We start from the raw sequence: 15342 nt of genomic DNA, 5'->3' as shown, positions 1-15342 counted from the left end.
GATCCGTATCCCCTTCCTTTTGAGTTCTGATCTATTTGTTCAAATTGTCGGAGCCAAGGTGTTCTCCAAGTTGGATTTAGGAGGAGCTTATAATCTGATCAGAATTAAGGAAGGAGATGAGTGGAAAACGGCCTTCAATACACCCGAAGTTCATTTCCAGAATCTTGTCATGCCCTTTGGTTTAACTAATGCGCCAGCGGTCTTTCAGCGATTTGTCAATGATATTTTCCATCATTTAGTGGGAAGGTTCATTTGTTATTTACCTTGATGATATACTAATTTACTCACTCGATTTGGAGACCCATCAGGATCACGTGAGACAGGTGTTGTCGATCATTCGGGAGAATAAATTGGAAAAATGTGTATTTGCTGTCCAGGAGCTACTGTTTTTAGGATACCTGCTTTCTGACTCTGGTTTTCGTATGGACCCCGAAAAGGTCAGAGCGGTACTGGAATGGGACCGGCCTGAGAATCAGAAAGCTCTGATGCGGTTTTTGGGTTTTACCAATTACTACAGAAAATTAATCTTGAATTATTCCACTATTGTAAAACCTTTGACAGATATGACTAAAAAAGGCGCCGACTTTTCTGTCTGGTCAGATTAGGCATTACAGGCCTTTTCTGCTATTAAGAAATGTTTTGCGCCTGCTCCCATTCTGATGCAACCTGATGTGTCTCAACCGTTAATCGCGGAGGTTGATGCATTAGAAGTGGGGGTCGGAGCAGTTCTGTCACAGGGTCCATCCCCTAGCAAATGGCGTCTGTGTGCTTTTTTTTTCTCCAAGAAACTCTCGGCCGCTGAAAGAAATTATGATGTAGGAGATAGAGTTGCTGGCCATTAAATTGGCCTTTGAGGAATGGCGTCATTGGTTGGAGGGGGCTACTCATCCTATTACGGTATATACTCACCACAAGAATTTGGCTTAATTGCAGTCTGCTAAGCGCCTTAATCCTATACAGGCTAGATGGTCACAGTTTTTTACTAGGTGCAATTTTGTGGTCACCTTTCACCCTGGGGTTAAAAACATCATCAAGGCAGATGCGTTGTCACGTGGTTTTCCTGGGGGGAGTGATTTGGAGGATCCCGCTCCGATTTTGGCTGATGGGGTGGTGGTTTCCGCTCTGTACCCTGAGTTGGCGATGGAGGTGTTGGGGGCCCAGGAGGAGGCTCTTGATTCTTGTCCTCCAGACAAGTTGTTTGTTCCTGCTGAACAGCGATACAAGATGTTTAAGAAACATCATGATACGGTCCTTGCGGGACATCCTGGAAGCAAATCCACCATAGATCTTATTTCCCGGAGATTCTGGTGGCCAGGGTTGCGCAAGGGTGTGGAGGGTTATGTGACAGCTTGGGAGACCTGTGCACTCCGCCTTCAGGATCCCTTCTTTCTTTATCAATCCCGTCTCATCCTTGGACGCATTTGTCCATGGACTTTATTAGCGATTTACCGAGTTCCTCTGGGAAAACTGTGATTTTGGTGATAGTGGACCGCTTCAGTAAGATGGCCCACTTTGTACTAGGCATTGGGCCTAGCTTGCCCAATGCCAAAACTCTCGCTCAGGTTTTTATCGATAACATTGTGAAACTACATGGCATTCTTTCTGATGTGGTGTCTGATAGGGGGACGCAATTTGTTTCCAGGTTTTGGAGGGTGTTCTGCTCTCATCTGGGAATTCAACTGTCTTTTTCTTCGGCTTTTCATCCCCAGTCGAATGGTCAGACACAGCGCACTAACCAAAACCTGGAGACCTATTTGAGGTGTTTTGTTGCCGAGAACCAGGATGAATGGTCCTCGTTCTTGTCTCTACCCGAATTTGCCTTGAATAACCATAGACAGGAGTCCATTGATAAGTCGCCATTTTTTGGCTCATATGGTTTTCACCCACAGTTTGGTACTTTTTCTGGGACTGGATCTTCTGGGATGCCAGAAGAGGAGAGATTCTCTTCCGCCTTGTCATCTATCTGGCGGAAGATCCAAGTTAATTTGGAATATATGGGTGAAAGATATAAATGGATGGCTGACAGGAGACATATGACTGGTCTGGACCTGTGTGTGGGTGATTCGGTGTGGTTGTCCACTAGAAACATTAAGCTGAAGGTACCATCTTGGAAATTGGGTCCAAGATTTATTGGCCCTTACAAAATATCTGCGATTGTCAACCCGGTGGCGTTTTGTCTGGATCTTCCGCAGACCTGGAAGATCCATAATGTGTTTCACAGATCTTTATTAAAGAAATATGTGGAACCATCTCCATTGCCACCTCCCCCTGTCCTGGTGGATGGCAATTTGGAGTTTGAAATCTCTAAGATTCTTGACTCACGTGTTCTTCGGGGTTCCCTCCAGTACCTGGTGCACTGGAAGGGATACGGTCCTGAGAAAAGAATGTGGGTTCCGGCTGCTGATGTCAGTGCTAGCCGCCTGGTGAGGGCCTTTCACAGGGCACACCCGGATAAAGTTGGTCCGGGGTGTCCGGAGGTCACTCGTAGAAGGGGGGGTACTGTCACGCTAGGAGGTAACCCTTTTCTCCCTATCTTTTGGGCCTAGTCGTTCGTTCTGTTTGTTTTCCCTTGTCAGGTAGGTAAGCGGGGAAATAACCAATCGTGACACCTGCGCTGACAGGGGATTGGCCAGCAGTGCGTAATACAGGGGAAGAGGAGGCAGTGGTGTGGACCCAGGCATTTGGCCCACTTATTAGGGTACTTGGATGCCATGTGCCGGATCATGCTGGTGGTGGTGAGGTTGCTAGTGTTCACGCCCAGGCTCATTTTGGTACGGCACAGGTTGCAAACTACTACTCTTTTGTCGTCTGCACTGTCCATAGTGCGGAACACCTACCCCTTGGCAAGGTAGATTTACGCATAGGGGTGCTTGGTGTAACGGTTGCCGGCCTGTTTGGTGTGGGCCGACTTCTCCCTTTTGCAACCCCCTGCCTCTTCCAGCCTGTTGTGGTGCTGCGGATCCCTCCCGCTCTGTACTGCTGTCCTCGCTCGGCTTTTCACCTTCCCATGTTGGGTCAGTGACCTTATCGTCAACCACCTCCTCTTCCACTTCCTCACTCTGCTTATCCTCCTGACTTGACATAACCACAACCTCAGTGATTGACAACTGTGTCTCATCATCATCTACCTCGTGAACGAATGATTGCCGTTCACCACCGTCATCTTCTTGAGACTGTGAAGTCTCAAGAGGTTGGGAATCAGGGCACAATATCTCGGGTCCCTCTTCAAGCGTGCTGGACGCGAGGGCCAAATGTAATAGTGGCACTGGAAAGAGCTCCTCGGAATATCTGAGTGTGGGATCACTCGTTTGGCAAGCCCCTCCATGCTGGGAGGAAGGATGATCAGAGAGAGGATTCAGTTGACCTTGGCTACAGAGACTGGACTTGGTGGAAGAGAGGGTGGTGCTTACCCGACTGGAAGCATTATCTTCAGCAATCCAACCGACCAACTGTTCGCACTCGTCCGACTTGGACAGTGTTGTCCTGCGCCGCCCAGCTAAGTTGGACATGAAACTGGGTACAGTGGATTTATTTTATTTTTTTCTGGTGTACTGGCAGCAGGCACAGTTTCATTGCTGATGATTACGCACATCACGCCTACTTCACCGTCCCTTAGTGCTCGCCGCCTTATTATTAATGGTTTTGTCACTAGATGTGGCGCAGATTGTTTTACAGTCCGCTAAAGACACAGTTTTCGGATGCAGGACAGTATATGTCACATAACACCACAGAATATGGACACTATTTTAGGCCCAGATTATTGGAATCTGCGGTACAGACACTGTTTTCTGATGTAGTTTTATATTTATATTTTTTAATATATCTGGGCCTGACAACCACACAAGGCATTGAAGTGCAGATCACACAATTAACGGATTACAGCGTTGACAGCAAAAATGTGGATTATGGGAAAAGTTTTTTTTAGTTTTCACAAATTTTATTCCTATCTCTGCCCCTGACACACAGAAGGTATTGCTGCACAGGTGTCACAAGTCACTGCAGACACTTTCTATATAGCAAAAGAATCTCTATTTTTCAAAGTATAATAAAAAATTTGAGTACAACTTTGCACAATGAAATTGCTGCCACCACACACAATAGTCCTTAAAAGGACTTTGGGTCTTTTAAACGTTATTCAGTGGAATATATTGCGATCACAATCTCCCTACACTATCTATCCCTCTCTCTGACTCGCAATGAGCCGAACCTGCATCATCGAGTGCTATATAGCACCCGATGACGTGTTCCGGCCAGCAAATCACTGTAATGCTATCAGCCGACATGGCTACTGGCATTACAGTGATGGCAATACTTGCCTGCACGTTTATTGGCTGCTTAGCAGCCGAGAAACGTGCAGGGAGGAGACTCGAGCATGCTGCTCAAGCACATGTGGTACTCGGCCGAGTACCGCCATGTGCCAAGCATAGTGATGCTCGAGCCGAACAGGTATTCGGCCAAGCATGCTCGCTCATCACTAATCATTATATAAAGAGAAATCATGGTGTAATAGTGGCATAAAAGCAAGAACATAATTTCATCGGAGTATTGGAGAAAAGCAACCCAATATATTTTGAATACATATATCTTATCATCTGACAGTACATGAAAGATGGTTGTGAATGCACACTCCGGTCCAGGTTTTCTATAAGTATATTAGCCCAATCTAATCCGATACAGGTTTTCTATAGATCAAGGCAACACAATATAAGGATTGACTTTATCCCTCGTTTTTCATATGACTGTTTGACCATTGAGGAAGAAACCAGTAAGGTTTCGAAACGTGTCTGGTGAACATACCGATATATTGAATTTGTGTTAATAGGAAGAATCTCATAACCATGAAATACAAGCGGCGCTTCAAAGCTTTAAATTAAGTCAGCGTCTTGGGATTCTCAACCCACATGCTCAGTTAAGTAAGTGCCGACACTAGCGCGCAGGATAACTGTGGGAATTAGCAGCACAAGAGAATCGCAACTGTATAAGGAAACAAACACATATGTATCTTGCTTCCAGCCATATTAAACCGAATGTCGGGAGTCTGGTAAGCGGAGAAGCATCATACTACATCTAATCTAAATGCTGACTGTTACACTGAATGATAATACTACCGTAAGCATTGAACTATCCTGCGAAGAGATGAATATATTAACAAAGTGGCAACAATAAGACTACCGCTAGACATTTAGCTTATTACAAGAAAATAACAGGATATCTTGTAAATATTCATAATTTTGCTGTAGAATACAACAGCGTTCCAAATAGTGCGTGAGCTCCGCACAAGGAACTAAGAGAGGGACTGTGATTGTACATTATCTCAATTCAAGTACTATGAGTAATTTATTTTATTGGCCATATTTATTTTATGTGTGAAGGTTTAAGGTTTTGTATGAAATAGAGGATAAATTGGGACATTTTTGACAATAGGAAAAAATGGAATACATTTTTTATATATATATGTTGTCTTTTTTTTGGTATGAAGCCAGCCAATAATTGAATATTTTCATTATATCAGCTAGGTGGTATAGCAGGCTGAGCTATAATACGGTGAGCTCCGTCAATAGCACGTTGTTTTTTTTTTCTTGGCAGATGACTGTACCAGGAACTTAGAGAAACATCTTATATCTTCAGATTTTGAAGTATCTGATCATGGTATCAAACAAGATACATACGAAGAACATACCGATATCCAAGATATATCTTCATCCATTCACAGCAAAAATGTATCACTTGATCCTTTCAAACAGGTCCAATCTTCTGATTCATCACAGGCTGTAGCACACAATAAAAGTCACAGAAGAGGTGTTAAACATGAAACGGCTCACGTAAGAGAGAAGCCATTTTCATGTTCAGAATGTGGGAAATGTTTTAAGAAGAAATCCGCTCTGGTTGTACATCAGAAAATTCACACAGACGTGAAGCCATTTTCATGTTCAGAATGTGGGAAATGTTTTAACCAGAAATCTGCTTTTGTTACACATCAGAGAATTCACACAGGAGAGAAGCCATTTTCATGTTCAGAATGTGGGAAATGTTTTAACCAGAAATCGGCTTTTGTTACACATCAGAGAATTCACACAGACGTGAAGCCATTTTCATGTTCAGAATGTGGGAAATGTTTTAAGCAGACATCAAATCTTCTTAGACATAAGAGAATTCACACAGGAGAGAAGCCATTTTCATGTTCAGAATGTGGAAAAGGTTTTAAACAGAAATCAGATCTTCTTGTACATCAGAGGATTCACACAGGAGAAAACCCATTTTCATGTTCAGAATGTGGAAAATGTTTTAAGCAGACATCAAATCTTCTTAGACATGAGAGAACTCACACAGGAGAGAAGCCATTTTCATGTTCAGAATGCGGGAAAAGTTTTAACCGTAAATCGGGTTTTGTTACACATTGGAGAATTCACACAGGGGAGAAGCCATTTGCATGTTCAGAATGTGGAAAATGTTTTAACCAGAAATCAGATCTTCTTGTACATCAGAGAATTCACACAGGAGAGAAGCCATTTTCATGTTCAGAATGTGGAAAATGTTTTAAGCAGACATCAGCCCTGGTTACACATAAAAAAACTCACAAATAAGAGAAGACCTCTTCATGCTTAGCTTATTAGTGACCGCCCTTACGTGTTTTTATGGTGGTCACTAACTGGCTTTATTCCAAAATATACTCATTTTTACAGGCAGGTAAAATATCACCTACCAGGGATAGCTAAGGTTTTTGAGCAATGATCAGGGCCACTGTAAAGGTCCCCAAACACATATGGTCTCCTGTATTGAATGAATACCAATCAACGGACAGATCCATTTAAAAGTGAAAGTAAGTTTTCTTATATACAGAAATTTTCTCTAAAGGAAAAATGGTGAGAGGAAATAAAATTTTTAAAAAAAAATAAAGTTTCCTAAAGGCACCACCCTGTCTGTGATCGGTATGGGTGACCCCTCCATTCCTATAAAACTGCAAATACAAGGGCCTTTGGGAAAGTCCAAATAAATAGAGATGGATTCCCACAAGAGCTGGTGTCCAGACATGTGGAAAAAGGGGCGACAATTACACTTGTAAATGGCCAGTTACTTGTAGTCAAGTGGAATGACAGAAAGTATGTCTGCAGGCTTTCCACTGAGCAGGGACGTGCACAGACATTTTGAAGGGCAGGGGCTTAAAAAAAAAAAAAAAAAGGGCACTTGACAAAAATCGAAAAAGTGTTTGTACCACAAAGCTTAGTTGCTTTCTAAAAGTCTTTCCTTGTTCTCCATAAATGAATAGATACAGTAATAATGCATATTCCTTTATTTTTTGTCAATTCTTTTTATTTATTTTTTTGTATATGCAAAAAGAAAAAGGTACATACAGATATGAAATCACAATGTGCAGTCCAATACAATTGAGGCGACTCAGAGTATGCAAATATCACGGTCCAAGCAAAGTAACAATATTATCAGGATCTGCTGATCTAACTTATCACGCCAAGAGAATCTTGTGTCCCAAATCTTGGCCAGGTTCTCTGGGTGTCGGATAACCCCCTGACCAAGGTCCACCGAACTGCTCGTCGGGGTTGGTGCACAAGTAGCCAAAAAGCAGGGGTGCTGGCCTGCTGGGCCATAAAGGCATGATTGTAAACTGAAGCATGGGTGTGCTGGGCAGTGGGTGGGTTTTGCAGGCAGGTAGAGCATCTCCTCTCCTATACACCCTCCCCCCTCCCTGTTTTTTCCCGCCAGCCGCCACTAATGGCCTACCTCCATGACAGTGAGTGTGGCAGGCTCAGTCAGCAGGCCAGGCAGCAGCACAGTAGCCAGAGCACAGAGCGGGGGGCGATCACAGACAGACACATCACACTCACACACTCACACACTCACACACTCACACAGACAGTGACTCAGACCGACAGACAAGACAAACACAAGACAACAACCCAGTCACTCAGCACAAGCAAGCACACACAGGAGGAATTAAACTGAGTGAGCAGGGCAGGGCCGCAGGGCAGTGGTATGTCATCAATCATTTTCTTTTTCTTCACTCACCCACACTTGAATCCGGATTCCTGACGGGAGGGGCGGGCGGTGAGGCTCTGAGGCGGCTTGTCAGCAGGGGCAGGACGGGCGGGAGCACACACAGCCAGGCAGCTCTTCTTCTCTGCTCAGAAGACTGCCTGTGCGCGCCGCCCGTACCACGTGACTTGCCGGCGGGTCTGGTCTTGATAATTAACAAAGATTAATGCGCAGCGCACGTGACAGTGAGTGCCAGCATCTGCGCATTATGAAAGAAAAAAAAAAGTTCCAATAAAATAAAATTTCTGTAAGAGCGGAGGGCATTTAAGGGGCCGGTGATGAAAAGGGCAGGGGCTCAAGCCCCCTTTCATCCCTATGTGTGCACGTCCCTGCCACTGAGCATGAGGACAGCACAGGGGTAGTAATAGAGAGAGGCGCCACCACTGGTAACAGTAAGTTTATCTGAGTGACACATCGTAAATCTATGGGAGTAGTGTATCTTTCAACCATACCTGGTGAAGTACAAAACCAGGGCCTGATATATATAAAAAACGTATGTATATATGGGTATGTATGTTCCGCGATCACTCAAAAACGCAACCATCTATTTCAACGACCTTGGTATACACATCCCTTGTCGGTCACATAACCCTTTTCGGCCAATAAAAGCTCGCGGGCCCTTACTCTCCACATACACAGCTTTACTCCAGGTTTCCATAACAACCCAGCCAACCCAAGTCGCACGACACAGGGCACAACTACACTGCTACATGCATCCATCTTGGATGGATTTTTTTGCGACTGTCGTGTCGCAGTGCGACACCATAGCCAATCATTCTAAAAATTGTTGAGACAAAATTTCGCACAACACATGTTGTTGTGTAGCTCTAGCCTTAAAGGGGCAGGGCACTGTGGAGGTTAATGTTAAAGGGATGGGCACTATGAAAGTCACTGTTAAAGGAGCAGGCAGTGTGGAGGTCACTATTAAAGGGGCGGGCACTGTGGAGGTCACTGTTAAAGGAGCGGGGGTGCTGTATACATCACTGTTAAGGGGGCGTGCCCCTTAGAAGGTCAATGTCAAGGGAGTGAGGTGCTGTGAAACTCAAAGTTAAGGGGACGAGCTGCTGTAGACCTCCCATTGTAAAGAGGGGGGGCACTGTGGGGGTATCAGTGTTAAGGAGTGAGGGGCAGTGGAGTTCACTGTTAAGGGGGCAGTGTACTGTAGAGGTCACAGTTATGGGGGATACTGTGGATATCTTTAAATGACACAGAAACATTAGAGGAAATATACCCAAGCGAAGCCGGGTCCTTCTGCTAGTAAAAGGATAACAATCTACCTATTCCAGCCCCGGTCTGTTCTACCCCTATAAGTATTTGTAACATTAAGGCCCCTTTTACACGGGCGAGTATTCCGCGCGGATGCGATGCGTGAGGTGAACGCATTGCACCCGCACTGAATACCAACCCATTCATTTCTATGGGTTTGTTCACATGAGCGGTGATTTTCACGCATCACTTGTGCGTTGCGTGAAAATCGCATCATGCTCTATATTCTGCGTTTTTCACGCAACGCAGGCCCCATAGAAGTGAATAGGGCTGCGTGAAAATCGCAAGCATCCGCAAGCAAGTGCGGATGTGGTGCGATTTTCACGCACGGTTGCTAGGAGACGATCTGGATGGAGACCCGATCATTATTATTTTCCCTTATAACATGGTTATAAGGGAAAATAATAGCATTCTGAATACAGAATGCATAGTAAAACAGCGCTGGAGGGGTTAAAAAATAATAATAATAATTTAACTCACCTTACTCCACTTGATCGCGATGCCGGCATCTCCTTCTGTCTCCTTTACTGAACAGGACCTGTGGTGAGCATTCATTATAGGTCAAGGACCTTTGGTGATGTCACTCCGGTCATCACATGGTACGTCACATGATCTTTTACCATGGTGATGGATCATGTGATGACCGGAGTGACGTCATCAAAGGTCCTTTACCCAGGTCCTGAAGAAAGAATACAGAAGGAGATGCCGGGCTGCGCTATCAAGTGGACTAAGGTGAGTTAAATTATTATTTATTTATTTTTAACCCCTCCAGCGCTATTTTACTTTGCATTCTGTATTCAGAATGCTATTATTTTCCCTTATAACTGTATTATTTCCCCTTATAACATAATCTACAGAACACCGATCGCAAGCCCGAACTTCTGTGAAGAAGTTTGGGTTTGGGTACCAAACATGCGCGATTTTTCTCACGCGAGTGCAAAACACATTACAATGTTTTGCACTCGCGCTGAAAAATTGTGGGTGTTCCCGCAACGCCCATGTGAAAGAGGCCTAAAGAATGTCAGACTGCTCATTAGTGCATTTGGTTGTCAATTGACCACGGAGACTTGTGTTTACTACAGCAGCTGGATCATCAACGAATCAAGAGGATAAAACAAGACAATACAAGAAAAAGTCCTTTGTACCTGAAGAAGGGGTATATCCCTGAAACGCGTTGTACTGCTTGCTCAATAAAGAACCCTGGATCCCAATTGAACCATCGGGTGGTTTTTGCGCCGTGGGACACTCCTTTCCTTGCTGATTTACCAAACACCACCAGACATATAACACCAAACTAGACATACAAACACCCTGAACATAACCCACTCCAAACAAATAAGGATAGGATAGGAAGGGAAGGAGACACCGGGATGACATTGATGAGAACTAGGATGGTCCTCAGATGACAAAGAGCTAGGCATAAGGTCCTACGCCAATAAAGGCAGACATCCAACTGATCTCAGTCTCACAGCAACAAAATATAAAGAGACAAGTGACCTCACCCAAGCACACACCTTAACGCCGAGCACACCAGGAAGGAAGGAAAAGCCTTAAAGGGAAAGCGCACCACATGCAACACTTGTTGCCGCAGGCAACAGCATGCGTGGCAAACGTGTCACGGCGCACACAACATAGGCCGTGACACTTCCCCCACATGCTACAACAACAACTCATTGCCGCAGGGAACAACATGCGTGGCAAAAGTGTCATGGTGCACAAAACAAAAGCCGTGACTATCCCTACCAATTGGGGTACTGTGAAGAACGAGACAACGTTCATTTAGACAACGCCCTTAGGAGCTTTGGAAGTTGGTCATGTGACACAGTGGTCCACACCCACTGATCGTGACAATAACCTCATAGGGTAGATAATGAACATTTATTTCAACCAGTGAATTCATGTTTATAACATAACTTTTTTATTTAATTAGTATTATATTGGGACTCTGCTAAAATGTCTGCCTCAAAGAAGTCTGCTTTACCCCTACAATCAAAAGTATGCACAGGCAGTGATCACATGTCATAGATCCCTGAGAAAAGAATCTATATTTATTTTTTGAAACGTGTGGTATAAATTTTTGGCACAGACGCCGGACCTCTTAGGCTGGGTTCACACGGGCGTTGCGGGAAAATGTGCGGGTGCGTTGCGGGAACACCTGCGATTTTTCCGCGCGAGTGCAAAACATTGTAATGCATTTTGCACTCGCCTGAGAAAAATCGTGCATGTTTGGTACCCAAACCCAAACTTCTTCACAGAAGTTCGGGCTTGCAATCGGTGTTCTGTAGATTGTATTATTTCCCCTTATAACATAGTTATAAGGGAAAATAATAGCATTCTGAATACAGACTGCATAGTAAACTGGCGCTGGAGGGGTTAAAATAAATAATTTAACTCACCTTAGTCCACTTGATCGCGTAGCCCGGCATCTCCTTCTGTCTCCTTAGCTGAACAGGACCTGTGGTGAGCATTAATTACAGGTAAAGGACCTTTGGTGACGTCACTCCGGTCATCACATGATCCATCACCATGGTAAAAGATCATGTGATGACTGGAGTGACGTCACCAAAGGTCCTTTACCTGTAATTAATGCTCACCACAGGTCCTGTTCAGCAAAGGAGACAGAAGGAGATGCCAGGCCGCGATCAAGTGGACTAAGGTGAGTTAAATTTTCTTTTTCTTTTTACCCCTCCAGTGCTGTTTTACTATGCATTCTGTATTCAGAATGCTATTATTTTCCCTTATAACCATATTATAAGGGAAAATAATAATGATCGGGTCTCCATCCCGATCGTCTCCTAGCAACCGTGCGTGAAAATCGCACCGCATCCGCACTTGCTTGCGATTTTCACGCAGCCCCATTCACTTCTATGGGGCCTGCGTTGCGTGAAAAACGCAGAATATAGAGCATGCGCCGATTTTTACGCAACGCACAAGTGATGCGTGAAAATTACCGCTTATGTGAACAGCCCCATAGAAATGAATGGGTCGGTATTCAGTGCGGGTGCAATGCGTTCACCTCACGCATTGCATCCGCGCGGAATACTCGCCCGTGTGAAAGGGGCCTTAAAGGGGCTGTCCAGGTTTAGAGCTGAACCTCGACAGCCCCCCTAATATGAGCAATTGAGCATTTCATGCTCCAATGCTCTCATTTGCCCTGCACTAAATAGCGCATGAAAAAAGCTTTTTATGGAGATTCGGTGACGTACCGGGCTCTCAATAGAGACTGCTAAGTGGAGGCTTCAGTCTAGCAGTGAGCCTGTTGCCGTCACCGGCGCTAATGGGCCGGCTTTAGCGCTGTCCTAGCCTGTAAAACTGCTAGGGTAGCATTAAAGCCCGCCCATCAGAGCCGGTGATGTCACCGAATACACTGCTAGGTGGAAGCCTTCGCCTAGCAGTGCAGTGTAAAAACATAAACAAAGAAGCCCTTGACCTGTGCAAAAGAGCACAGGGCAAGGGAGAGCCACGGAGGATGAAATGCTCCGAAGTACAGTTGAGTGGACACCTGGACGTTCGGGTTCGGCTGAACTTCGGAAAAAAGTTCGAGATCGGGACCCGAACTTGACCCCGAACCCCATTGAAGTCAATGGGGACCCGAACTTTTGAGCACTAAAATGGCAGTAAAAATGTAATGGAAAGGGCTAGAGGGCTGCAAATGTCGTCAAAATGTGGTTAAGAGCATGGCAAGTGCTCTGCAAACAAATGTGGATAGGGAAATGACTTAAAATAACATAAAATACGTAAAAATTAAAAATTATAATCTTGATCTAGGAGGACCAGGTCCATATGGAGTAGGAGGTTGAGGAGGCGGTGTAGGTGGAAGTGGCGGTGGAGGAGGTAGCTTACACTGCTTTTTGGTTTAAATTTTTATTTTTTAATTAGGGTACACCCCAAAATATTGGGAAATATAACGCTCCAGTCGTGCTAAACACACGTTCAGACAATACACCGGCTGCAGGGCAGCACCTCCAAGGCGTAAAGGGCAAGCTCAGGCCATGTGCCCAATTTGGAGACCCAGAAGTTGCAGGGGCTGACCCCTGTCAGTTAGTTCGTGTAGGCGTGTGCATACTTACTGCCCCACCAAGTTGCACGTCCCCGTGATGTTCACGATCCAATTTGATGTCTGCTCTATCAACTTTCGATGTTTTTTCTGCGCCTACCATGGTGATTACGGGTGGCGGGGAATCAGGGTTCCAGGCCGGAGAGGGAGCATGAGAAAAAGAGACCAAATTTAAGGGAGATAAATTTATTTAAAAAAATTGGGATTGAGAAAAAATGTGGGAAAAGCTATTGAGGCGTAAATGTGGGACAAATTACAGAAGCCCAAATGTGGGCCAAAAGAGTCAAGCGGAATTGTGGGAAAAGCTATTTAAGCGCAAATGTTGGCCAAAAGAGTATAGCGTAAATGTGGGACAAAGTATTGAAGCTTAAATGTGGAACAACTTGTTTAAGCATTGAATCAAAGGAGGTGGCGCGCATCAATTAAAGAAGCATTTCAGAAATTTTATTCCCTGTCACCTATGCAGAGCAGGGGTTTATTCACGTCTAAAATTGTATAATGTCAACCCAAGAATGTAACAGAAAAATTACCGAAATTTATTAACCAGTCTACTTGGTAGAGCAGGGGTCTATGACAGAAAACAATTGTTAAATAAAATGTAAAATAAAAATTTTAGAAATTTATTAAGCTGTAAACTAGGTAGAGGAGGGGTATATTACACCCAAAAATTGGTGAATTTGACCCTAAAATGTAACTGACAAATGTTTTTATTTTTTAACGGTCTAGTAGGTATAGCAGTGGTACTTCACACCAAAAAAATTGCTAAATTTCTCCAGAAAATGTAACTGACAAATTTAATTTTTTTTGTTAACCGACCGACTAGGTATAGCAGTGGTACTATACACCCAAAAATTGGTGAATTACACCCGAAAATGTTAATGACAAAGTAGTGAAATAAAACACGTACAAAAAAAAACTAAATGGATTTATGAGGTGGAGTTCCATATGGAGTAGGAGTTTGAGGAGGCGGTGGACGTAGCGGAGTAGGTGGAAGCGGCGGTGGAGGAGGATGAGATAGCCAACACCGGTTTTTGGTTTTAATTACATTTTTTAAAATTAAGGTACACTCCAAAAGAGTGTGAGATATCCAAAATACAAACATGAGCAATTGCGCTGCAGTATAACAATGGCTGGTTAAGGCCGGTATACATGTCTGTTCTGCACAAGTCCTGAGGGATCCATGCCTGGTTTATTTTAATGAACGTGAGCTTGTCCACATTGGCTGTGGACAGGCGGCTGCGCTTGTTTGTGATGACGCCACCTGCCGTGCTAAACACACGTTCAGATAAAACACTGGCTGCAGGGTAGGCCAGCACCTCCAAGGCGTAAAGGGCAAGCTCAGGCCATGTGCCCAATTTGGAGACCCAGAAGTTGAAGGGGGCAGACCAGTCATTCAGTACGTGTAGGCGTGTGCACACATACTGCTCCACCATGTTGGTGAAATGCTGCCTCCTGCTAAGACGTTCCATATCAGCTGATGGTGCTGGTTGTTGTGGCATGCTGACAAAGCTTTTCCACATTTCGGCCATGCTATCCCTGCCTTCTGAGGTGCTGGCGGTGCCCCAGCTGCATTGGCGACCTCTGCCTTCGCCTTGTGCTTCCACAAATGCTGCCCCCGCTGTCAGGTGGGAATGCCACCAGCGTGCGCTTGTACTCGCACATCTTACGATTATGCTCCAGTGACGGTATTAAGGACGGTACGTTGTCCTTGTAACGGGGATCCAGCAGCGTGGCCATCCAGTAATCAGCACAAGTTAGAATGTGGGCAACTCGGCGGTCGTTGCAGAGACACTGCAGCATGTAATCGCTCATGTGTGCCAGGCTGCCCAGAGGCAACGAAAAGCTGTCCTCTGTGGGAGGTGTATCGTCTGTGTCCTCTGTATCCCCCCATCCATGCACCAGTGATGGCCATGAGCTGGTCTGGGTGCCACCCTGCTGTGAACATGGTTCCTCCATCTCCTCATCCTCCA

At 44.9% G+C, this 15342-nt stretch overlaps 2 protein-coding genes across 2 annotated transcripts in view; both read left to right on the top strand.

The window, feature by feature from the left end:
* Positions 1-6718, top strand: part of LOC121004264 (oocyte zinc finger protein XlCOF6.1-like) — a 28690-nt gene extending 21972 nt beyond the window's left edge. The window contains exons 2-3 of the mRNA XM_040436426.1: positions 4823-4913; positions 5587-6718. Of these exons, the coding sequence (XP_040292360.1) occupies positions 4823-4913; positions 5587-6584 (1089 nt within the window). The 3' untranslated portion in view covers positions 6585-6718. The remainder of the gene's footprint in view (positions 1-4822; positions 4914-5586) is intronic.
* The window catches only part of LOC121004472 (oocyte zinc finger protein XlCOF22-like), a 1539666-nt gene that overhangs the window by 1076545 nt on the left and 447779 nt on the right, over positions 1-15342 (top strand). The window lies entirely within an intron of this gene.

This window comes from Bufo bufo, chromosome 6 (assembly GCF_905171765.1).
Source record: "Bufo bufo chromosome 6, aBufBuf1.1, whole genome shotgun sequence".
Classification (NCBI taxonomy): Eukaryota; Metazoa; Chordata; class Amphibia; order Anura; family Bufonidae; genus Bufo; species Bufo bufo.
This window is presented reverse-complemented; position numbering and strand designations above follow the sequence as displayed.